This window comes from Chlamydotis macqueenii, chromosome 2, assembly GCF_036417535.1.
Source record: "Chlamydotis macqueenii isolate bChlMac1 chromosome 2, bChlMac1.mat, whole genome shotgun sequence".
In the NCBI taxonomy this organism is placed as follows: domain Eukaryota; kingdom Metazoa; phylum Chordata; class Aves; order Otidiformes; family Otididae; genus Chlamydotis; species Chlamydotis macqueenii.
Genome location: NC_141557.1, coordinates 154,751,385 through 154,775,477, shown reverse-complemented (window position 1 = coordinate 154,775,477; position 24,093 = coordinate 154,751,385). Strand labels below are relative to the sequence as shown.

Here is a 24,093-nt window from a genome sequence, read left to right as displayed (position 1 = left end):
GAGTGATATTCAGCACAGATTTCAGCTAGAGACTGGGATGAGGATCATTCCCATTTCATCACTAAGTTTATCATTGGCCCGTGCTGACCCACACATGTCACTTTGTGTTTCTGTGCTTCATTTGATTCGAAAACTTGCCTTTCTCAGTTGCTGTAATATGTGACTAATACATTCTATTGCTTTGAGATTTTTGTGCAAAACATGCCCATCACCTTCCATGATGCATCAGAAGAGGAATATTGTATTGACTTCTGTCAGCCACATAGGTTTTTTCTTAAAAAACGAATACATTAAATGTAGTGGGAATGTTTGCATATAACTTTACTCTTTTTTAAAAGACTTAGTTCCATATAATTCTCTTAAGGACTGGAAAGCATGTCCTATGAGGAGCAGGTAAGGACTCTGGGTTTGTCTAGTTTGGAGAAAAGGAGGCTGAGGGGCGACCTACAGCTTCCTGAGGAGAGGCAGGGGAAAAGGTGGTACTGAGCTCTTCTCCCTGTTCCAGCGATAGGAGATGTGGGAAGGGTTCAAAGCTGCACGAGGGGAGGTGTAGACTGGACATTAGGAAGGATTTCTGTTCTGAGAGGGTGGTCAAACACTGGAACAGGCTTCCTAGAGAGGTGGTCAATCCCCCAAGCTTGTCAGTGTTTAAGAGGCATTTGGACAATGCCCTGAACAACATGCTTTGACTTTTGATCAGACTTTGAATTGGTCAGGCAGCTGGACTGGATGATCATTGTAGGTCACTCCCAACTAAACCGATTCTATCCTATCCTATCCTATCCTATCCTATCCTATCCTATCCTATCCTATCCTATCCTATCCTATCCTATCCTATCCTACCCTATCCTATCCCATCCCACCTCATTCCAGCCCATCCCATCCCATCCCATCCTATCTAACTTCAGCCTCATCATCAGTGGCTCCAAGATCCCTTTACATTAGTCCATCTGTGCTGAGGGGACTTTAGAGTAGATATCATATAGTTTATTCAAGGCTGTGATTGCATCACTGGGCTATAAAGCCAGCCTGCTCCTCATCTGTCTTCTTTTTGATCCCACGCTTCTTGCCTTTGCATCCATGCAATGGACCAGTTTCAACTGGAGAAATGGGGAAGAGTCCCACTAGGATTAATTTGTTGCCTTAATAGGTCTCTTTCCTAGGATTGGGATCCATAGATTCAAACTGCCTCATGCAGAAGTGAGGAAAGAGCAGAAATGAAGTCCTGATCCTTGTGTAAATGCTGTAAGCTCTTGGGCAGTAAGAAATTCCCTCCTTTCTGGACACTGAGTGAAACCGGCTGAAGATTGTGAGTTTCAGGTTGAGCTCTGTGCTGCCTGAAGAGTCAGGTAAAGTTAGGACACATTTCAGAATTCAGTGCATTGCTCTCCCCAAAGGCTATATTAACCGCTCCCAAAAAGGGTGCCTGCATCCAACCTGTGAGGTGAGAAACGCAGGTCTTTGATGACTCCTGAACTACACATGGGAATTGCAGAGGGAGGGTTGGTTGACCAAGGCCAGAACAGTGCCTAGGACTGTTTTATAGATGATATCATAGACAATTGCATGCCACAGACGTTCCTCGACATTGTTTAGTGCACTACAGGGATGCAGTCTCCCCGCCTGCCTGCCCTCCTCTGCATTGCAATGAAGCTGAGAGGGAGAGGTATGCTTGGTTTGCCTGGTAAAGCAAGCACCTGGTAAAGGTGCTAAGTGCACCTGGTAAAGGTACTTGAAGCATTAAGGGAGCAGTATATCTCAAAATGGACAGAGAGATTTATAGTGGATTCCTCTAAGATCTGGAAGTCCTTGAGAGCAGCCAGTGAAAATTGTTCTTTGAGACTTTAGGCAGACCAAAAGTCATACAAATCTTGCCCAAGGACGTTACTGTAAAATTTATTTTGACATTTCCAGAACGTAGCTAAATGCCACTCTGACTGATGCTGTGATAGTTCCCATGTTATCCCCAATCCTTACAGTAATAGCAGCTTGTTGACAATAATGGGAAAAGAAGAAGAACTTATTATCCTCCAATAATCTTCTTATAATCTTAATAGCTCTTCATGCTTAAAAATGATTTTCCTAATTACTTATCACTTTCTTTCCTGTAAAAATGAATTTGTATCTACTTATTTTTAAGGGATAGTTACGTACATTACCTGATGACAACCGCTCTTCTTCACTACTCCTCCATAGTAGAGTATCTAACGTAAGCATCTAGTTACTGCAAATCCCATCAACAATCAACACAATGAAATTTAAAAGCTTTAAAGACAGGCTCTCAGACTTTGGAGAAGTGGAAAAGAATGCATTTTAACATTATGCCAATTATTTTAAAGTCAAGAAAAGCACTCACATGCCCAAAGATGGGTATAAGGTGGGTTATTTGATGGCTTGAGGCCATGAAACTTAGGACAAACATTATTAAGGTAGTTGTTGTTTCCTCTTCAAGCAGCTAACAAAGCTTTTGCTGGCCAGATAGCTTTCCATGGCACCAGAACACACTAACATCATTACTGACTTTACAAATTGTCTATCCAAGTGTCATTAATAAAGAACCCTTTTGATGATGTATAAGAAGGAAGAGAATTTGAGACCACTTCTGGTTTTCTTCTGCAACACAGGACTTCTATAATTAAACTTGACAAACTTGATTTTTTTTTAAATCCAAAAGCAACCAATATATCTAATAAAATTTCATAACATCTCATATTTAAATTTCTAAAGGTTAAAACCACTTTATAGATTTACATATATTGGTATTAGATAGATGCAAATACTCAGAAAAAGCAATGCTATGGAATTTCATGGTTTGTTCTTTTTTTCATAACTTGCTTTCAGATTCAGTAATTATATTTACAAGTCAAAATAATATTTACTATGTTCCATTTGTGTATATCTAAAGAGAGTTTATAGGTGGAATTTAAACATGGAAAACACACACACCGTTAATTAAGAGACATTTTTCTTATTACTATCATTAAAAACTCAAACTATAACCTGGAAGTCAAGCTGTCTTCTTCTTACCGACAGCAATATGGATTCAGCAGTTTCAATTTTGCAAAGAACTTGCAAGGTGTTTAGTCAGAGTTTAGTGGTCTTTACCATATAATGATGATTGAAAGACTTTTAGAGAAAAAAAAAAAAGGAAAATTCCAGAGCATCCAACAAATAAGGAACAAATTAAAAATCCAAATGATAAACACATAGACCTTGTATGAACCCTGTGGTCTACAAAATGTGTAAGGATAGCTGGTGATAGCAATTTTTCCCTGCATAGTAATCTGGCCCATTTTTCAATGTGTTCTAGGGACTTAAAAGTACAGGGAGGTAGTAAGTGAAATTTTTAACACTCCACAAGCAAAGGGACTCCTTAAATCACTTAAGTGGTTATAAAAGTATCTCGCGGGACTCCTTAAGCCCCACTAGCTCCCACTAAACTCGATAGAGTTAAGCAATCTTACACAGCGCAGATGATATACAAAACTGGGAGGAGCGGCTGATACACTGGACGATTGTGCTGCCTTGATGTGCTGGAGAAATGGGCTGATAGGAACGTCATGGAGTTCAATAGAAGAGAAATATAAAGTCGTGCACCTGGGAAGGAATAACCCCATGCATCAGTACAGACTGGCAGCTGGCCAGCTGGAAAGCAACTCTGCAGAGAAGGTCTTGGTGTCTTTGTGGACACAAAATTGACCATGAATCAGCAGTATGAAGGTCAATGGCCTCCTGCGCTGCATTAGGCAGAACATTCCCAGCGGGCTGAAGAAGGTGATCCTCCTCCACTGCTCAGCCCCAGGGAAACACACCTCAACTGCTCTGCCCAGTGCTGGGCTACCCAGTGCAGGAGAGACATGGACATGGCTATGGAGGGCCATCTGACAAATGAGGAAAGGCTGAGAGAGCTGGGACTGTTCAGCCTGGAGATGAGGAGATTCAAGGTGTGTGTGTGTTGGGGGGTAATCTGATTAATATGTATAAATACGTTACTGGGGATAGTAAAGAAGACAGAGCCAAACTTTTCTGAGTGGTGCCCAGTGACAGGACGAGAATCAACGGGCACAAACTGAAACACAGTATCTTCCATTTAAATATAAAAATATCTTTTTTTTTTTTTTTTTACCGTAAGGGTCATTGAGCACTGTAACAGGTTGCCTAGAGATATTGTGGAGTCATCATCCTTGGAAATATTCAAAATCTGACTGGACAAGACTCCAAGCAATTTGCTTCAGGTGATTCTGCATTGAGGAAGGAGGTTTGACTATACGTTCTTCAGAAGTCCCTTCCAAACTCATTTATTCTGTGGTTCTGTGATAACAGTACAGGAATTGTTTCAAGTAGACAGATCCAAAGATCTGATGAGGATCTGGAGGGCACAACTAACATCTCCAAATCCAGTCTGAAGGAAACACACAGCCAGTGCAGGGCACAGCTCCTGTGATTGCAGTGTGAGATCTAGTTTAATATACATGCCATGTCTTCTGCACTCACTTCAGTCCATTCCAGCATCGAGTCTTACTGTGGGACTTAACTACAGGCCTGTATTGCAGAATCATGGAATTGTTTAGTTTGGAAAAGACCCTTAAGATCATCAAGTGCAACTGTAAGCCTAACACTACCAAGTCCACCACACATCATCGCCTGACCTGGCACATCACTTTTTTGAGAGAGTTATTCTATGAACTTGTCACCATCATATAGTCCAAAGCTCAAAGCAGCATTCTTGCTTTCCCAATCCCCATCTGGTGATATCAGGCAGTCCTGGAACATAAGCTTCTAGCAAACATCAGGCACACACACACTCCATGATTCTTTTGGGGAACAATTCTGCCTCCACCTGCTAGATCTCTGTGGTATGTGTAATATTACAGGTGGAAGAGTTTGAAGAATATCAGTAATACATGTCTTTTCTTTCCACCAGTAAAAAGAGCTCCTCCACCAGTGCCAACCATTCAGTTTCAGATAGTCATCATAGAACCATGGAATGGTTTGGGTTGGAAGGGACCTTAAAGATCATCTAGTTCCAAACCTCCCGCCATGGGCAAGAACACCTCCATTAGATCAGGTTGCTCAAGCCCCATCCAACCTGGCCTTGAACATTTCCAGGGATGCGGCATCCACAACTTCTCTGGGAAACCTATTCCAGTGCCTCACCATTCTTATAGTGAAGAATTTTTTCCTTATGTCTAATCTAAACCTACCCTCTTTCAGTTCAAAACCATTACCCCTGTCCTATTTCTACATGTCCTTGTCAAAAGTCACATTGCTACATGACTGTTAGGAGATATCTGATATACGTATGTGTGAATCGTGGTCTCTACTATGGCTTTCTCAGCAGTCTTAGCTGCCAAAGGAAGCTAGAGGCAGGTTCACCCTTAGGCAGTCTACCAATACTAGGACAACATTTTGAGTAACAGACACTATGCTTCTTTTAAAACACCAGAAAATAACCTTCTCCCACCAAAGCACTGATGGTCTTTAAACATCCTGTTTTCCGTTATAGTGGATCCTGCTTATTTTCATTACTCCTGTAGGATAGAGGATTGCTCTAGAGTAAAGGAAGCTGAAGAGAAACTGTAATAGCTTTCAAATATAGAAGTGGTTGCTACAGAGAGGAAGAAATCAGTTGTTCTTTGTTTCTTCTATAGCTATCAAGAGATGATGGGCTTAAGTTATTATAAGGAATAGTTACTTTAGATAGTAGGAGAAACCTTGTAATGATAACCTAATAACAGTAACCTAAATAACCTCATTTTGCTGGGGAGGCTTTACCCTGAGGTATGATTAAGCAGTTAAGAGAGGAATTTTTTTTTAGGAATGATTTAGATAATATCCAGAACCTGGAGCATGAGCTAAACGACCTGTCAAGGTCCTCTCATGCCCTACTTTCTATAATTAAATGATACTGTCTCCTAATTCTGGCTGTGATGCAAAGTATTCTCAGCCCCTGTTTCTGAAGAAGTATACCATTTTGTGTTTCTAATGATTGCTACACAAAGGCTGATGGATTGGTATGAAATAACTTCATTCATGTAGCCTGAAATGCCATAGCTTCAGGGATTTATATCTGTGGTTTGCTAAGGACATGTTGGATCAATCATTAGCCAATAATATTGCTGATGGTGCAAGAAAATGATGGAATCTTATTGTCTCTTCCAAAAGGCAAACAACTGGTGGAAGGACTGTATTGTCAAGAAGGTCCTCTTGAAGGCAAAGAAACAGCAAAGAGTGAATCTGATTAAGAAGGAGGGGACATTTTTTGCCTAGAGAAGAATATTTTTCAGGTCATCATGGGCTTACTTTATTTGACTTTCAATCTTTCTCCTCTTATGTTGTAAACCTGATCTGATTTGTTTTATTTTTACACATATATATTAAAAACATAAAAATATATTCAGAGAATCATCATTATTGTAGATGCTGTTCATTATATACGTTTGTGGTGCATATGCCACTTAATTACAAAGAATAAGAATTTTCCTTGTTATTCCTACTCTAAGCAAAATATGCAAGTACCTATCTACATTAAAAGATACGGATATTGCCTCTGAAATCTTTGGGACTACAATTGACTTTAGAACTATCCTTAGATATATGGAACCCATGAAAATAATGGAAACAATATATGCATACAATGCCATAAGTAAATATAGAGATTAGTCCATGCTCGCTGAGTAGCTGGAGCATTGTTAAGAGGTGGAAGAGTTCTGGGTCTTCCTTTGCATATGTATCCACCTAAACACTGGGAAGTCTCATGGGATGGTTTGTCTCTTGCAAAGTTTCTCCATGTGTAACACCCACAATGGGTCCGTTAGACCTGAGGCTGCTTTCTGCTACTGGAGCAGCACAGCATCTTTCCTAGGGTCTAGCATCCCACCCTGCTGGAAAGCAGGGAATTGGGCTTTTACTTTTGAATATCCCCTTCCTTCTCCAGTAAAGAAAAAGACCTTAGCAGCACATGATTGTAATTCAGAGAACATGGTGGGAACTGTTCTCTTCAAGAGCAATAAACTCTGACCTTGCCAGGATACTTTAACTGCGGTTTTTTTTTTTTTCCATGTTGTGAAGGACAATTCAGTCTTTCAGTAAAATGCCTTTTTTTTTCCAGACTACAAAATCAACATCAGCAGTTAGAAGCAACTATAGGAAAACCTTTAATGAAAGATTTTTAGACAGTCATTTCTACTCCTGCTGGATACAGGAATCTCTTTGTAATGATGAATACTTTGCTAACTCCTGTCAGGTTTTCTGTTCAGAGGATGGCATAATACACACCTGTGGAATACAAGTGTTCTTGTTCTTTTTAATGAAAGTAGGGTGATAGGTAGACCTAGGTCCTGGGTTTTTTATCTTATCATCATTTTGAAGATATACACATAGACAGTTTATAGATTAGGACACATTTTTCCAGAATGTCTGGATGATCCCATCCAAATTCAGTGGTACTGCTGCATTCCTGCAAGCCCTGGACAGGGCTGGCTCCTGAGCTACCACCTCTCACAACTGTAAGTCCTACAGATCAGCAGTGCTTGCCCTTGTGATTCAGCAATGAGTTTTTATTGAATACTGAGGTCAGCAGGAGCACTCATGTCGCAGAGGAGGGATTTTGCAACTATGAGTGGTAATGACTCTTCCATTTCAGTTTCCAGTTGAACTTGGTGGAAACTGGGAGCTGAGAGCTACTGTATACTGCCCACACACTGTAGACATCTTCTGAATTTCAGCTATCTCTAGGTAACGCATTTTCCATTCTGGGTGCCACCAGAACTGTACCAGCCTTAGAAAGGCATTTGCACACCTACAAGGCTGAGCTGCTCAGAAATGCAGTAGTTGCACCTCTTTGCTATTAACTAGAGAAAGAGAAAAAAATGTGAATGTGTGTGTTTTGGGATTTTTTTAGAATCTGCCAAGAACTAAAAATTTTAAAACGCACACATTCATATACTTTTTGGCTTTCATTAAAGATTTTTTTTTTTAAATAGCCCTTCATAAAACTTTTCCAGTTATCCAAATTTATCTTGTCTATCATCTCTTGACACTGTTCCCAAATTTATTTATTTTATTAATAGCATCTCGTGAGGTATTTAGTCTGACTGGTTCTACCTTTCTATTAATATTTTTCTCCTTAAAAAAAAATAATTGGCATAACTTAGAGGTTTTCTTTTTTATATAAACTCTTTGTGGAAATAATACAGTGGAACATGCCAGAAGGCAAGAAAGAAGGCCAAAATGCATGACAAAAGTTATTTATGATACAACTACATTACGTGTTTATTACAAGGACATGTTAGTTTAAGTTCATATAATGATTAAATGAGCTGACTTTAACAAATAAATGTGGACGTTCATGAGCAAAGCAACATGAAGAAGCCATTTGAGCTTGTTCTTGCTTTTACCCAGAATATCCACAAATGTGGTTACTGTACAGTGTTGGCTATCAGATGTCAGCTTAAGATTGACAATTAGCATGTTTGTAGTGCTGTCTGTGGACATGGTTTTAATTGCTTTCAGCACTGCACTATCTGAACAAAAAGAAGCGAACTCGACATGTGGGGCCTAGCGGGGGCCTTATTTTCTTTTAAGAACAGAAATTCTAATTTTGAAGTTTGAAACTTTTGTACGTACCTTGGACAGGGTGTATCTGGCCAAAGCTGACTGGCTGAGTGGCAGAAATTACACTCGAAGAACTGATTTCATCCTAGGGAAAAAAAAAATAGTTCAAATTGTTCTCAAGAAGGAGACATAAGCGATTCCCTAGGATATCTGAAATGCTTCATTTCACTTGTGTTCTGATAGCTAACAAACCAAGATTGTTGGAGAAAACCACTTAAAAAGCCATCAGAGCCAGCAGGCATATTTCCATCAAACTGAACAGGCTTTGGATCAAGCATTAAACACTAGAAAATGTCTTTCATTAACTGTGTCCTTTCTCCTTGAGCCTTTTCATAGATTTAACTGTTAGCTCTGTTTGGCTCCAAAAAACATCAACCAATTTGGCAGGTCAGTTTCTAAAATTGGTCATCTTTGGTTTTCTTTTTTAAGGCTCAGAAGTAACGTCCGCTTCACTGCCTGAAATTCCAGTAAGAAATCTGCTTTGTCAGCTAGTTCTTGACTTAAATTCTGGCGTGTTTTTTTGTGTCATGAATCACAGCATTGCCAGCCTTGGTATTCATACCCCAGCATGTCCAAGGCCACACACAATTTCTTTTCAAGCACTCATCTGCTGAGCGCTCTTAAGAGAGCAATGTTTATTTATCATGACTGCTGCCACATTGATCTAAATACTAGATACATGAGCTAAATACTCACTAAGACCAAACACTGCTTTGCCCAAGCCAATTTCCCTTTGAAGCCAATGAGCTTCTGTGTGAGCAGGTTAAGAGTGACCTTGCTCCTGAGTGGCTGCTTTTAAACAACCTGAACTGCAAAAATGTGGGCAGCATTCATGGCTGTGCATCAGATCAAACCCTGTATGGACTTCTCTGCAGCTATGCTGATGTACAACGTCTGGGGGACTTGTTAGTTCATGTCCACAAAGATTTAATACCCTCCAGTATTAAATAGAGTTCATGTCCATCAAGATTTAATACTCTACCAGTGAGAAGCTCTCATTTGTATCAGCAGGCTTCATTAGTCAACATCAGAGACAGTGGTTGTTTTGTCTTGTATCATTTATTTAATATTCTGTGACCAGTCCAGTTTCTATTTCTCATGCTTACATAAGCAGTGAAAACAAAGGTATGGCTTCTATTGTCAAGCAAGAAAAATTTGGCCCATGGTAAATATCAGGGTTTTATGTTAATCCCATCCTTGTTTTACACCAGAATAAGCCACTGTCTTCAAAGGAATCAGTCCTAGGTCATGCCAGTGTCAATGCAGAATGAATCCTGCGCAGCAAAGTGGCAGAAGAAACCTAATCCTTCATTATTTGTCTGTGGCATATCCTGCCAGCCAAAGGACTGAGTCAACTTTTTTCCCACAGCACTCTCTGTACTTTTGATGTCAGTCTGACTTCTTCTAGCTCACCACACTGAAGCATTCACTGTGACTAATAGCAAAACAACACCCACAGGTTTCACAAAGGAAAATGTTTGCCCTCGCCTAACTCTCTGAGATAAAGTTTTAATCCAGCTGGTCTGGAATGCTATAACCTCTCATGGCTTTTGTCTGGTACATTTCCATTTGCTCCCATGTCCCTTCCCTGTATTGTCTCCAGGATAGTTCCTAAATGAGAGTTAAAACATTTGAGATAAAGTAAACTAAAGAGAATATTGAGGATTGTTAGACAGTTATCAGTAAAATTCCCATTTACCCCTGAGTGATTCATGTCTTCCGCTGTGCCTAAGCTGTGTTCAGCTCAGCTCTGAAGGACAAGGGCTCCTGGACCCTATTACCTCATCCCCAGCCATCGTAAAGTTTCCCTTGCAGGTTCATCCATATCTTCACAGGCTCTCAATTTCCTGTGATCTCCCAAGGTCATGTCAGCACTGGTTCTCAGTGTGGTTAAGGATACCTGGAATTCTACGTACACTGAAGTCAGACAACCTACTACCTTTGTGCTACCCAAGATTTCTTCAAAGTAAGGGCAGGTTCTATCATCTGCCATATTTACAGCTCAATATTAGCATCAGGGATAGCTGAGAAAGTAGGTGTTTGGGGTTTTTGTAGGGGTTTTTTTTTATGTTTTGCTAGGACAGTACTCTAAAAATGTCATTGGTAAGTTCTATCTTTTCTTGATTTTCGGAGGATCATTATAGCCAACAACAAAAGGAGATACTGAGGGAAAAAATAAACACAGGGAATATTAAATTGCTTTCATTGGGGTTTTCAGGTCATTTTTCCAAAAATAATTTAAAAGGGAAGCAGAGCAGCCATAATGAGAAATTTGGAGACAGGAGATATTATCCTTATAATTTCAGGGCTAGCAAACCTACAGCCTGATCTGGGATCTGTCTGCTCTTGGTGTCTCACACATCAATCAGTTGTAGATTCAGTGGGTGAACTCCGTCTCTAACGTCACCTGTGCAAAATTACAGCACTTACAGGTGCCGCTGTGGGAAAAAACTAGCCTTGCCACTGGCATTTAGCTAAAATTGCTGATAATAGAGTGTAAAGAGCCTTTGTTTCCAGCACTGTTTTGGCTTTCTTTTTGGTGACTAGTTTAAAAAAAAAAAAAAAGAGCAGCTGTGGGAGGCATTTTGTTTGCCAGCAGGTATAAGTGATTAACACAAACAGCTGAGCAGCAGAGCTTCCCCTCAGCGTAGAAGCAGGCTTTGAAGGACAAGAGTGGCTTGGAAAAGGACACTCGACACTATGAGATCTATTTTTCATTACCAGTATTTTCAGTACTTTTTCAGTTAAACCAATTTACTTTTTAATAGGTATTAGTCTCATTCTCACCAGACTGGAGTGGCTTTCATAAGACAGTCTTTACTTCTTGATAAAGAGCCCAAGAGTAATTTAAGATCATTACATTTTGCTATTACTTTCTTTTTTCAATTGCAATACCAAAGAGGAAAAAATTATCTGCAAAAATATTGCTTCTTTCCTTCACCTATGGCCACAGCTTGATAATTCAGAGGAAAACACACACGTTCTGGCCTAACATAGCTAGGAAGAAAAATGGAATTCTTCCCTTATACATCTGTTGTTATAACTCTGCAGAACGCACCGAAGCAGAGTCACCTGTACACAAATCATGGTGATTGCCAGTTCCATTGGGAAGAGACATGGAGTATGTACTGCAGGTGATTGCTGGGATACGCATACAGTTGATCAGACAAAAACAGCAATGAAGTGTGCCAAAAAAGATGAACAGCTGTCAGCCCTACAAACATAATTATTGCTCACTCAGTTTTGCCATCCTACTTCGAATAAGAACCATTATCTGGAGCAATAAAAACAGCTGTGCAGAACACCACCCCAAACTCACTTAGCAGAAATGCAGACTACCTAATTCTGTTTTCCTTCAAATGTAGTTAAACTCTTTCCAATGCTGCAAAGTAGCTTTGATGAATTTTTTTTTCCTACCATTACTTCTAATCAGTTGTATAATCTATTAAGGGAAGTACTAGGAGTTCTTCTGCCTTGGCTGTCTTGCATTGACCTAGACAGAACTACTGAGACAATCTGAGGAAAATTTCCAAAAGTTACTTTGACTTTATAGGTCCTAGTTTTACAGTGTCCACGCTCACTCTAAAACTCAGTGATGCTCTCAGACATTACCAGACTGGGTGTCAGCTGGAATTTTTTGTCACTGGAAAGTTATCTATGATGTCTGATGCCTGGTCCCCAAATATTGGTACATCTGAATTAGGAGACAGTTATTAACAGTTCAGGCATCTAGGAAAACTAGCATTTGGTACAGGGTTGCTTCAAAGAAAACCCAGGAATTCTTTTTAATTCTTTATATCTAGGATGTTGTGACTGTGCTTCCCCATTTCAGATTATTTTCTTACAAATCTTTGTTCAGACGCTGTAACTTTTATTAGGAGTAACTTATTTCTCTAGTGACTTTCAAGGGAATGTGGCTTCTATTGAACATAATTACTTTTGTATTTGTTTTGCACAGTAAATGTGCAGTATGTAAGGGAGATCAGATTCTGCATTTAAAAAAGTGTAGGGAAAAATTTGGTGTCAGACTGAGTTTCGTGAGTTTGAAATAGGGAAGTGCAGAAAGGGAAACCCCACAGCTGCTCTATGCTCCCTTCGGAGTGGTGAGCAGCGAAACACTATCACTTCAAGAGCTTCCTGACCTACTCTGACTGCCACGGGCTGCTTGCAGTGTGGGGTTTTTTTTGCTGGTTTTTTTGTGGGTGTTTACAGGATCTACTCCTGGTTAGACAGCACTGGTAACTTAAAGTAATTCTATGGTTTTGGGAGTATGTGTATTTGCAGAAGAAAGTAGAGATTCCTATTCAAGCCTTTTTCGTTTACCTAAACATACTATGTGAAGTGAAGTTTTTGGACAATAAAATGATGACAGCTGTAAGGTTTGGCTTTCAATTTCTCCTTGTAATTACCCTGCAATGCAACTGTCTCAGAGCAGAGGAAGAAGGTACCTAACCAGCACACAGAAAACACTGAATAGGGGAGGTTACTCATGTCAAAGGATAAGATTATTCATTCTAAATAGGAATATTTCAGGTATCTGTAATAGCACCCTGTGTGGAAAAGGATAACAAAAGAGTGCTGTCCTGCTGAGATGTGACCACCAGATTTCAAGGTGTATCCTAGATGAGGGGCAGGGAGTTCAGCAGAGTACCCCACAGCCATGGAAGAGAGTTACTAAAAATTGAAGATCATTTACCCATCTCTGTCCATTTTCCTGTATGCATGAGCTACGATCCTACTACTGACATTGTCCCACACATCCCTAGCAGCTTTAACATCTATAAAAATAAAAATACCCAAAAAAGGTTATCAAAAGTCCCAGAATATTTTTTTTTAATTAAGATTATGCCTGAATCCTAAATTTTAGACAAACTTAAGGAAAGTTAGAGGACATGCTGAAAATTATTTGCCATTTGATGACACTAGCAGGGTTACATTTTTGCTTGAACACCTCTGTGCATCACTCAGGTTATGTCAGCCGTTGTGTGTCTGAGATGACATGATTCTCCTGAAAGAACTCTTGTACCACGCTGTGGTGCCAAAATCTTGCCGTAATTGATAGTTGACTTTCCAAATTTTATTATATGATCTACCTATAAACAACTTAATCAAACATTCGATTTTCTAAATTTCTCATGGATTCAAAGGGAGGAAGAGCTAGAAGGAAATATCTATTTTTCTAACAGCAAATTAAACTCTTGTTCTGAATACTAAACATGCATATGTCTTAATTCTGTATTGAACTAGAACAATTAATTTTGTCCAAATGTATCATTGTTCAGAGGGAAAATAGTCTTTGTTTTCTAACTCATTAGTGGTGCAGGAGCAATAAGCAAGTTAGGCTATTCTGCAATAGGGTGGAGAAAATTGTGTCTGAGACAAGTTACTCTCACTGAGGGTAATCTAATAGTTCCTCGGGATATACCCTGTGTTTTAATAGGGCCAATCTGCCTTGCAGGCTACAGATTTCATGCACATTAAAGGCCAGACTGTGTCTCTAAATACATAGCAAAGTCCTCTAATGCCTGCTCTGGAAGAAGCAAGACCAGGCTTCTTAAAAAAGATCTTAGCTCTCCTAGAGGCATAAATAAGATCTGAGTTTTTGAAGAATCAGCCAATGTCTCCAGGGGAGCTGTGCACAGCTGAACCTCAAAACCCAGTTCTAAACACAAAATCAGGAGGTGACACTGATACAAAAGGCTCCTTTCACATTTAGCAATGGTGGGTGGGCTAAAGCACTGCTCTTAATCATCGTAGTCTGTGCTTGACTAAATTTACAATAAATAAACAATATCCCTATCTCCATCCCTGTCTTCTCAGGTGTATGGTGTATTCCTGTCTTTCAGTAAACTCTGTATATGTAGATCAGAAAAAAGAGTTAGTACTCACTCCAACTGTGAGCAGGAATTAAACAGCTGTTGTGCTTATACATTGGGCAATATAGCGGGTCAGGGACAGATGAGCTTTCTGGAAAGTCATGGCAACAATTTGGGCATCTTTGTGGGACAGGTTGGTTTCTAATAAACATTGATGAAGAACTCACAATCTAAAATAAACAAAAAACCTCTATCGTAGTCACGGCATTTAGCAGCTAGACTCAGGAGAAGTCAGAAGGAGTGAATCTGGGGAATAAAAAAAAAATTCCTTACAAGGTGATTTAACAGAGAGGCAGCAATGATTTCAGTTTAATGAGTTGGCAGCAGTGTAAGCAATGAATGTTCACGTGCTTCCTCTCCCTGTGGAAGGATGTGGAGGCTGTGCTGTGAACTCAATCAGACAACTGCTCCAGATAGGAAAATCACTGCCAACACCAAATGTTCGTTTTTCAAGTTGGCCAAGTTCCCTGATAGAATTCACAGTATGGTCCCACAAATAATTGATCTGGCACAACAAAGGGGAAGCTGTGCTGAGGGATCAAGGTGGGCAAGGGGCAGTGCAGAGATACAGGTACTTAGTAGTTTCACTGCCAGGAGCTTTGATTCATAAAATCATGGTCTCAGCTGGAGATAGAGGTTTGCTGCAGCCCAGCAGTGAGAGAGTCATAGAGTCTGTGCAGCCAGATGTTCCTATTCTATACAAAATTGAGCATTTTGGTCTCAAATCCCACACTTCTCATGCAACCTTCAGTTCTTTCTGATCAGTTCCCATAAGAACATAAGTTGTTTTCCCTTAAAGTAACCTTAGTGAGGTGGTGATGGAAAAGGGAGAGAGTGCAATGGGGTTTCTGAGACATTTTAGTTTAAAAAACCAACCTTGTGATGAGCTGCTATTTTTAGTTAAACAACTAATGATGAATCAAAATGCTTCTCCAAACCTAATTAACCAATAATAATTACCATAGCAACCAGTTCTTTGTGTGGCACATGCTGAAAACACTCTTAAAGGAGAACAACAGCTTTACTTTCCAGTTTTCCCCAAACAGACAAGAACTACTCTAATCTGTTATTGAAGCCAACCCAAAATTAGAAAGCAAAATAGGAAAATAATGAAATAATTTCCCATAGGCTCATTTCAGGAATTAATCAAATTCCTGCTCTTTAGAACTGATCTGCCTTCAGAATGTCCAACTGGAGATTACATTGAAAAAAATTTCTTTATATTTCACATGTCTTTTGTTGAGATCAGCTCTAGCACTGCTGTTTCTACGCAGCAGAACAAAATTACCTGCTGAAGAGGTTAATAATGGGTTTATTTCTGCAGAGCACACTAGGATTTCTTTCTGCACTTGAGGCAGTAACACACAAGTTCAGTGCCCTACTGAATTTCAGATTTGTTTCTAAAATTTTTCAGCTTTCTCTCCTCCACCTCCACTGTGCTTTCCATATGAATGTGTGCTGCTATTAGTTCAACTGTTCATTATGAAGATAGTCTGTGGCAATTGCCATCTTTTAGGGCTAGATATCAATCAACATACCATTTAATTTGTTGACTGTTCCTAAGTACTGACTTTTCCTCAGGTTATGGGCTCCTTGGAAGTGCTGAACTCAGTCAATCACTATGCACTGCATAAATGGCTATTAATGGCAGGTCTTAGAAAGCACTGAATTCGGAGACTCTATAGCTGGCCTTATGGCTTTGTATTCCCTGATGGACAATTGCACCTTTTCAAAGAGGAAACTCGTGGCAAAATTAAAACACACTGCAGTTATGATTTTTGAAGTTTTGAAACTTCTGGCATTTCCAAACTCTTCTTTAACTCACTCCCAGTTGTTCATAAACTCACAGGAATCTGTGTAAACTCCAAACCAAGGCAAACTCAATTAGGTGCTCTTAATAGCAGAAATGCCTACATGTTGTTGTTAGACTTAGCCCAGCTCTGCTCTCAGTAGCTCAGCTGTACCCTTATGAATTTCCTGCTTCCTGAACTACAGTCAATTCTGTCTTGATAAGCTGTCTGTGGCCGATTCTCCTATCACTTTGCAACAGACTTGTGAGCTACTTTACTGTCTTTTCAATGAATTTTCCTTTTCAATTCTCTTACATTACTGTATTGTACCTACTGTGATTGATACTTCCTCCTGATTAGCTGTGTCCAGCTCCTTTTTCATTGTTTCTCTCTCTGAGACTGGTTCCCAAATCCACTCAAAATGTTATATTGGTTTCGGTTGTCTTGGCAAAGCCCTTTTTATACAATGACTGACAGATAAAAATGAAATTATTTGATAAATGTGTACTGTCAAATTTAAACTTGGCTTTCTCATCTGACCTGCCTCTTCTTCTTTCATTGCCTTTGTTTTTGACTAGTTTATATATTGACTTTGCAAAGGGCCCTGAGGTGCCTGCATGAAGCACAACTTATAAATGCAAATTCATTTGACAATTGATTTCTCTGAACTAACCTCTTAACCACCTGCCATGAGAAATATGGGAAGGAGAGTTTTGGAGTAAAAGTTTTAACGGCTGCTTCTAACTACCTGTATGATCTTGTCAAGTAACTTTCTTTAGGTCTGTTCATTCTATCATGCAATTATGAGCAACAGCAGGTTCAGCAGGGACAGTGCTGATCCCATTACACAGGTATTCCCAAGCAGCATGATGATGGGTATCTTCTTGTTTGCATTTTTTAAATATTTGAGAAGCAGACCTCCTGAGAGCCCTGTTTAAACATCAAAAAGTATCACTCATGAGTTTTTAAGATCTTATTTGTGTGCTGTGCAAGGTACGAATAGACTAACAAGCTTATAAATGTTGTGAAAATATTTTTTTTTTCACATTATACCTCAGCTTTCCTACTGTGTGAGCATTGATTATCTTCAGGTCGGTCAAAAATACATGAAGCTGTGTACATAAGTGTCTGAGCTGGCTTGTGGCTTTGGTAGGCAGTAGAAAATGTTGCAAAACTTCTGGAATTGGCAATAGTAAGCTGTAGGAAAAAGGATTGGCAATGAGAGACTCAAGTCTTAAGTATCTTGCTTATTCTTTTATTAAAAAAAAGACACATGTTAGTATCCTCACAAGGCACAGTGCCTCTTTAGATTGGTTTCAATCTGGCTACTATGTGTAAGAAAAGCAGATTCTGCCTCTGAGCAAGCTGTTGTTTTACGTGTAACATCTTTTCCATAATTCCCTTTGTCCAAATCAAATTATGTGCTCATGAAATCTAATTGACGGCAAAATTCTACTGCATTTGCTCTAAGGAGATCTGCTGAAGTGAGTGGCACTAGTCTGAGTATTAGCAGAGACCAGTAACTGAACTGGGCTCATGAGGAACTTGCAAGCAAAGGACACCACCCTGCTGCTGCTTTTGCCATGGAAATGCACATTTCAAATGTCATGAAAGGCTTTTTTTTTTTTTTCAGCCTATACCCTAGCTTTCCTAGTGTGTGAGTATTGATTATCTCCAAGTCAGTCAAAAGGGTATGAAACATTGACTCCTCCAGCCACCCAGAGCTCATTTCAATTGTCCTGCTGACCAACATAATTCTGAACTGGTCTTATCTCATGTCAGCTCATCATACGCCTCTTAGTAGCCTGCACCAGAAAGGAGTTATCTCACGAGCTGAATTACTGCATTCTGTGCTTTATCTTGGAGCAAAGGTGGGAAGTGTCTGGGGGAAGCTGGTTGGTCCGGGGCCACCCTGTCTCCAGTGAAGCAGGGTAAGGTAGATAACAGGGAAAAAGCAGTAAGCACCGAGGTGGAATAGTGACAAATGCAGTGACAGTAAATAGTCCCAAATTCCTCCCTTTAAAAAAAAAAAAAGAGAGAGAGAGAGGGGTAATGCTGTAAGTCAGCAAAATCAGGAATGGTGAGAGGAAGATTAATTGGGGATGATTAGTCACTGTTTCTCATATTATAAGCATGATATGGCACTCATTGTAATGATTTAATGATTTAAATGATTTAATTCACAGACTGTGAATTAAAGCAGACAAAAGGAAACACTTTTATCACAAAATGCCTAATTAAATTGTAGAAATCTTTGTCAGTGAATGCCAGAGGGGCCAAAGGTACAATTAACTTCAGAAAGGTATCAGAAGAAGTTAAACAGATGGATAGAGTATGCCACCTCCAGCTCAGAGGTGCTGTAAACCACCGGATCCTGTAAGCCAGGAAGATGCAAGGACCATGCTAACCATGCCTTATTTATCACAAGCTTTGCCTAGACGTCTATTACTGGCAAAGGTTAAATAAAACTTCAGCTGGAGCCAGGATACACATTCTTATCTAATCATGGCATATAAATTGTAAATTAATTCCCTGTGCTATCATAGAACAATACCCCAGATTCAGAAATACGGGAATATATAAAGCTGAAGTTTCGGCCAGATGCATCTGGTTTGATATCAAATCTCACTTTCAAACCCACATGAATGTGAAGAGTGAGACCTGCAGATCAGAGGCACAGCATCACAATGAGGTTTGGGAGTTTTACTAAATGTTTTCTCTCTTCTATTAGGACAAGCAACACTTGGATTTTCAGGAGACTCATTATCAGATAATACTACAAAAATGCAACCTCTAGCCCACAATATTCTGCAACCACAGATTGCTGGAGTGTTCAAGGCTGTTTTCACAAAACATCACTGCATGCTTGCTTTGTTCTTGTACTCATATCTACTGTTTTATCCTTGTACTCCTACCTGCGCACTCTCTGTTGTCTGCTATCAGAGAAAGGATCCTGAATGATGAACACTTGATCTGTCCTTGCATGGCTGTTCTGATGTTGTTTTGATTCTGTAGGTATCACCCATAGCATTATGGGCCATAGCTGTCAGAGCCTTGGACAGCTTTGCTGGGCAGACAATGTGGCCACAGGGTAATGTAGCCCCTGCTTCCTCCACAGCTGGTCTGACACTGGGAGAGAAGTGTCATCCTGCAAGACAGGATGCACTTGGTGGGACTTCATCACAGTGGCTGTGACTGGACCTTGGCAGGAACACAGGGAGCTGCAGTTTGCTGGCTTTCAGCTGGTTCACTGTGCCTGGATGGCTTCCCTAGCTAAGGTAGCAGTCAGAGCTGTTTTGCCCTAGGTGCTATATTTGAGGAATATTATCAACTTCTGGACTTATTTTTCACTCTTAACCCTCTCCCAAGTTAAAAAAAAAAAAAGGCAGAATAAATTATTTGACGTCCACAGAAGAGCAACAAAGTTGATGAAGGGTCTAGAGAACAAGTCCTGTAAGGAGCGGCTGAGGGAACTGGAGGTGTTTAGTCTGGAGAAGAGAAGGCTAAGGGGAGACCTCATTGCTCTCTACAACTACCTGAAAGGAGGCTGTAGGGAGGTGGGTGTTGGTCTCTTCTCCCAGGTAACAAGTGACAGGATGAGAGGAAAAGACCTCAAGTTGTGTCAGGGGAAGTTTAGATTGGATATTAGGAAAAATTTCTTCACTGGAAGAGGCTGCTCAGGGAAGTGGCAGAGTTACCATCCCTGGAGGTGTAGATGTATAGATGTGGCACTTAGGGACATGGTTTAATCATGGATTTGGCAGTGCTAGGTTTATGGTTGGACTTAAAGATCTTAAAGGTCTTTTTCAACCTAAATGATTCTGTGATTCTATGATTCTAAGTAGAAACTGAGAGGAATTCAAATGAATTTGTAACATACAGGAGGAATGAGGGGTTGGATAAAGCTGCTGAAACAGCAGGTCTCTGTTCTGTCTCTAGTGAACGCAAACATTATATGTTTCTTACTCAGTTTCCCAAACAACCCTCACTTCAATGGTGTTGATGCGATCTGCCTTACAAATATACAGAGCACAAAGAGGTATAAATGAAAGACAAATAAGCCACTGGAATTTACACTGTCCAAGGATCCACTCCTATTTGGCTTCTTGAAGTTCATATTGGAAAGGAAGAAGCTGTGACGCACATTCTACAAGGAAAAAGAGTGTGGCTCTTGCATAGGCATCAGTGAAGGTCCGTGTACACAGGCACAGGCTGTGTAAGCATATGGTTATCCTTTCAGCTTCCTGTGTTGAAGGATTCAGGATTCAGATTGTGCAAGCTTGTGCTTTGGCATCAGCTGAAAATGAATTTATTTGATTTGGTCAATAATAACAGAATAACCATTATCACTGATATTAATTCTTAGCTAACTGACACTCTTTGTTTTCCTTAATATGGCTTCATTCTCCAACTAAGCCATGGAACAAACCACAAAGTTGCTTATACAGAAGAGGCAGTGCAAAAACAAATTGTTAATTATGTTTGTAATCATTTCTGACTAGAGCCCTGTGAGTCAGTTCTTGGAAACATCATTTGTGGTTCAACTAGAATTTAATGCCCTCAAATACTGCATATTTCTTCCTCAAGGCAGAGAGAATTCTACACCTTTGATGCCTCTAATTAAGATCCAAGAGATTATTTTATGCACACTTTCCTAACTGTTTAGTTTTACGGCCTACATGACCACAGAGCAGTCTGTCTCTCTTTCTCCTTTTAAACAGAAATTTTTGCTTCTCTTGTCTGATCAAATTCTGTTTGTTGTTCATTGCAGATAGCGGCTCAGGCAGTGTTATTTATGTGTATGAACACCGCAGGAATCTTCATTAGCTACCTATCAGACAGAGCACAGCGTCAAGCCTTCCTGGAGACCAGAAGATGTGTAGAAGCCAGACTGAGACTAGAGACAGAAAATCAGCGACAGGTATTGGAGAAACAATCCTATTTTTGTATTAACTGGAATTGATAATTGGAAAAGACTGGGCTTCTGTAGCCTCGCTGACTCCAATGTGACGCCGCCTGATTTGTGCAGGTTACGTGAGTTTCATGCTGTTATTTTGCTGGTGTGTATCGATCTGATATGACATCTTAAAGATTTTCTCTGGGAAATAGGATGAATAGAGAATGGCTGTTCGTTGTCCTTTCCCATATAAAAAGAAGAGACTATCAAATATAATAGTGGCTGGCAGGTGTTTAGAAATTGTCCTTTGCAGAAGAGAGGTTAAACTGGGGAACTCAATGTTTCAGAGTGTTGTGGACAGTAAAACTTGTATCAGCCAATATAAAACTAAGCAAGTTCATGGAGGAGAACCCTATCAAGGCACAGAAAACACTAAAACATTACCTCTGGCACACAGAAGAATATTTGGAGCTTGGAGACCACTACAGGGAAGTATGCTTTCTCTGCTCTTAAACTATTCCCTAAAAATTTCCTTTCAGCCACCGTGTGCAATAGCATAGTGGCCTAGGTGAACTTCCAATCCAAGCAGGTGTGGTTGCTCTTAGATTCTTTCCAATCCAGAATAAAAGGCGTTGAATAAGTAAGTTTGCTGCTTATTATTTTGTAGCAAGGCAGCAGAAATGAGATGTCGCATGCTATCCAAATTTTGCATTCCCGGTAAAATATCGTAAGGCTTATCTGTTTTTTAAAAACTTGCATTAATATCAAAATACAGCTCATATATAATATATGTGTGTGTGTTACACTGCTATTTCAATCTCAAATGAACTCAGCCATTCATTTTGTTCTGTTCTATAGGTACACGTATTGTTTCTCTATTTTCTTCAATTTACTTCTCAAAAGCCATGCTTTTATACAGAGATCTAGGAAGATGTCATATTCTGGACTTTACTGACTAATGACTCAGTATGAATACATGACTGTGCTGAGTAATGCAAGTTACCTGTGCCAGCACATCTCTGCAGTCATTGCTGACTAAAGAGGCTTTGAGGGATGCTAGCTAGGATGCTCTGTTCTCATTTTAAATATAGGACCACATTTTCATGTATTTTGGGTTTGTTTTTTTTTTTTTTGATCATTGTTTTGTAGAGTTCATTGTAAAGATCTTTCTAAAACACTAGCAAAGGATTTCTCTGTTACAGATGATTCTGAGGATTTTCCATTACAATTATTTTATTTTCTCATGGGAAATGAAATTTCTACAAAGAACATTTTTTTTTAAGAAATTCAATTTTGCTGAAATTTTATTTCCTGTTATGAAAATGAAGACAGATTGTTTCCATTTGGGTGGGTTTAAAAAAAAAAAAAGCAGATTTTTTTTGAGGTGAGGGAGGAAGTAGGGGTTGGATCTGAAATATTTGTTTCTAATCAGTCAATGTTGAACTGTGCATTTTGTTTTGGCCCAGTGCCTTGCAATGCTTCAGGGTTGTGCCGTCTCCTGAAGGTAGGACTCCCTGGAGAGTTACCTCGCTGTAGTTGAGACTCACTTATAACCAAACAAAGCAGTGTGTCATAGGCATCATATAACTGGAAATGCACAAGGGAAAATGTATTCATACTGAAGGAAATGCTCACAAGAGAAAAATACTCATGTCAAGACACTAAATGAAAGATGGCTTTTAAAACTTCAATGATAAGCTGACCAAAAATTTAGGAACAAAACATTTTGAACTATTTCCCATTAATTCTGTTAGAACTTTAAAACTGTGTTATTACACACTTCTATATATATATATACACACATATAACATACACATACTTTTCAGTTTTTCATTTGTGTTTGGGACAACAACGATGACAAAATATTCCAATACTGGAATGTCTTGAGGCACGGACAGCCTGTTTCCCTCAGTCTTCATTCATTCCCTTTGCCTCTGAAGTAGTGACTCATTTAAGCAATTTCTAAACATATCGTCTTTAACAAGACTGACAATGTCACATTTTACATGACTGCTTTTCTTGAGCAGCTTGTTCATGCTCACTTGATCAGTATTCGCAGGTAGTAATTCAGTGACTGCTAGCATTTTTCTATCTTAAAGACGTGTATTTCATCATACAGGGGATCTGTAGTTCACATGAATCTAAAAATCATATTACTTGTTAAGGTATATCACATTTTTTAAAGTAAGGATTAAATCCTGATGAAGTCTAATAAATTCATTCTATGACTTTCTAGAAAATAGCTCTGATATATGAAGGGGAGGAAAAAGTGTTGGCCAATAGTTGTGATGTGGCTTCTGAAAATTTCTAAAAATATGGCTGAAGAGCTAAAAAGATGCAGAGAAAACAAAGGAATAATTATTTCTGTAATTCTTCCAGATAATAATTCCAGGAATTCTGAATTCTCTTCCACTTTGATTTATTTCTCCTCCACTTTTCATAAACTGTCTAAACTTAATGTTTCTTACAGCAGAGTCAAGGGGTTTTTTTTGTGGCGTGTGGTGGTACTGCTGCTTTTTATAGTAATGAGTGACAATTAAAATCTCTCAAGGTTTGTTTCCACCCCACACAGCTTCTACTTCCTAAACTGAAAATAATTCATGACTAAACTGAAAATAACTGATAATTAGAATTGACATGTCATATACATGACACATCTTATGAAGTATGACAGCTTGCCAGATAGGTCCTACAGGGTCTGATTTTGTCCTTACTTTGTTTAAATCCGAAGAAGAGTAAAATTAATGTAAGAAAAAAACAAGTTAAAAAATGAAGCAAGCAATGATATGCTCTTCCATAAGTAACTGCAGAATAAGACTCCAAATTTTTATAATTATGAAGGTTATATAAATGCTTCAGATATACTTCTGTTCATCACTGTGCATTGTTAAAACTAAGAAATTAAGTTTCTGCA

At 39.3% G+C, this 24,093-nt stretch overlaps 1 protein-coding gene across 2 annotated transcripts in view; it reads left to right on the top strand.

The window, feature by feature from the left end:
- ADCY8 (adenylate cyclase 8) overlaps positions 1–24,093 on the top strand; it is a 133,680-nt gene that overhangs the window by 10,683 nt on the left and 98,904 nt on the right. For both annotated transcript variants that reach the window (XM_086741280.1, XM_086741279.1), the window contains exon 2: positions 21,054–21,203. In XM_086741280.1, coding sequence (XP_086597406.1) covers positions 21,054–21,203 — 150 coding nt within the window. The remainder of the gene's footprint in view (positions 1–21,053; positions 21,204–24,093) is intronic.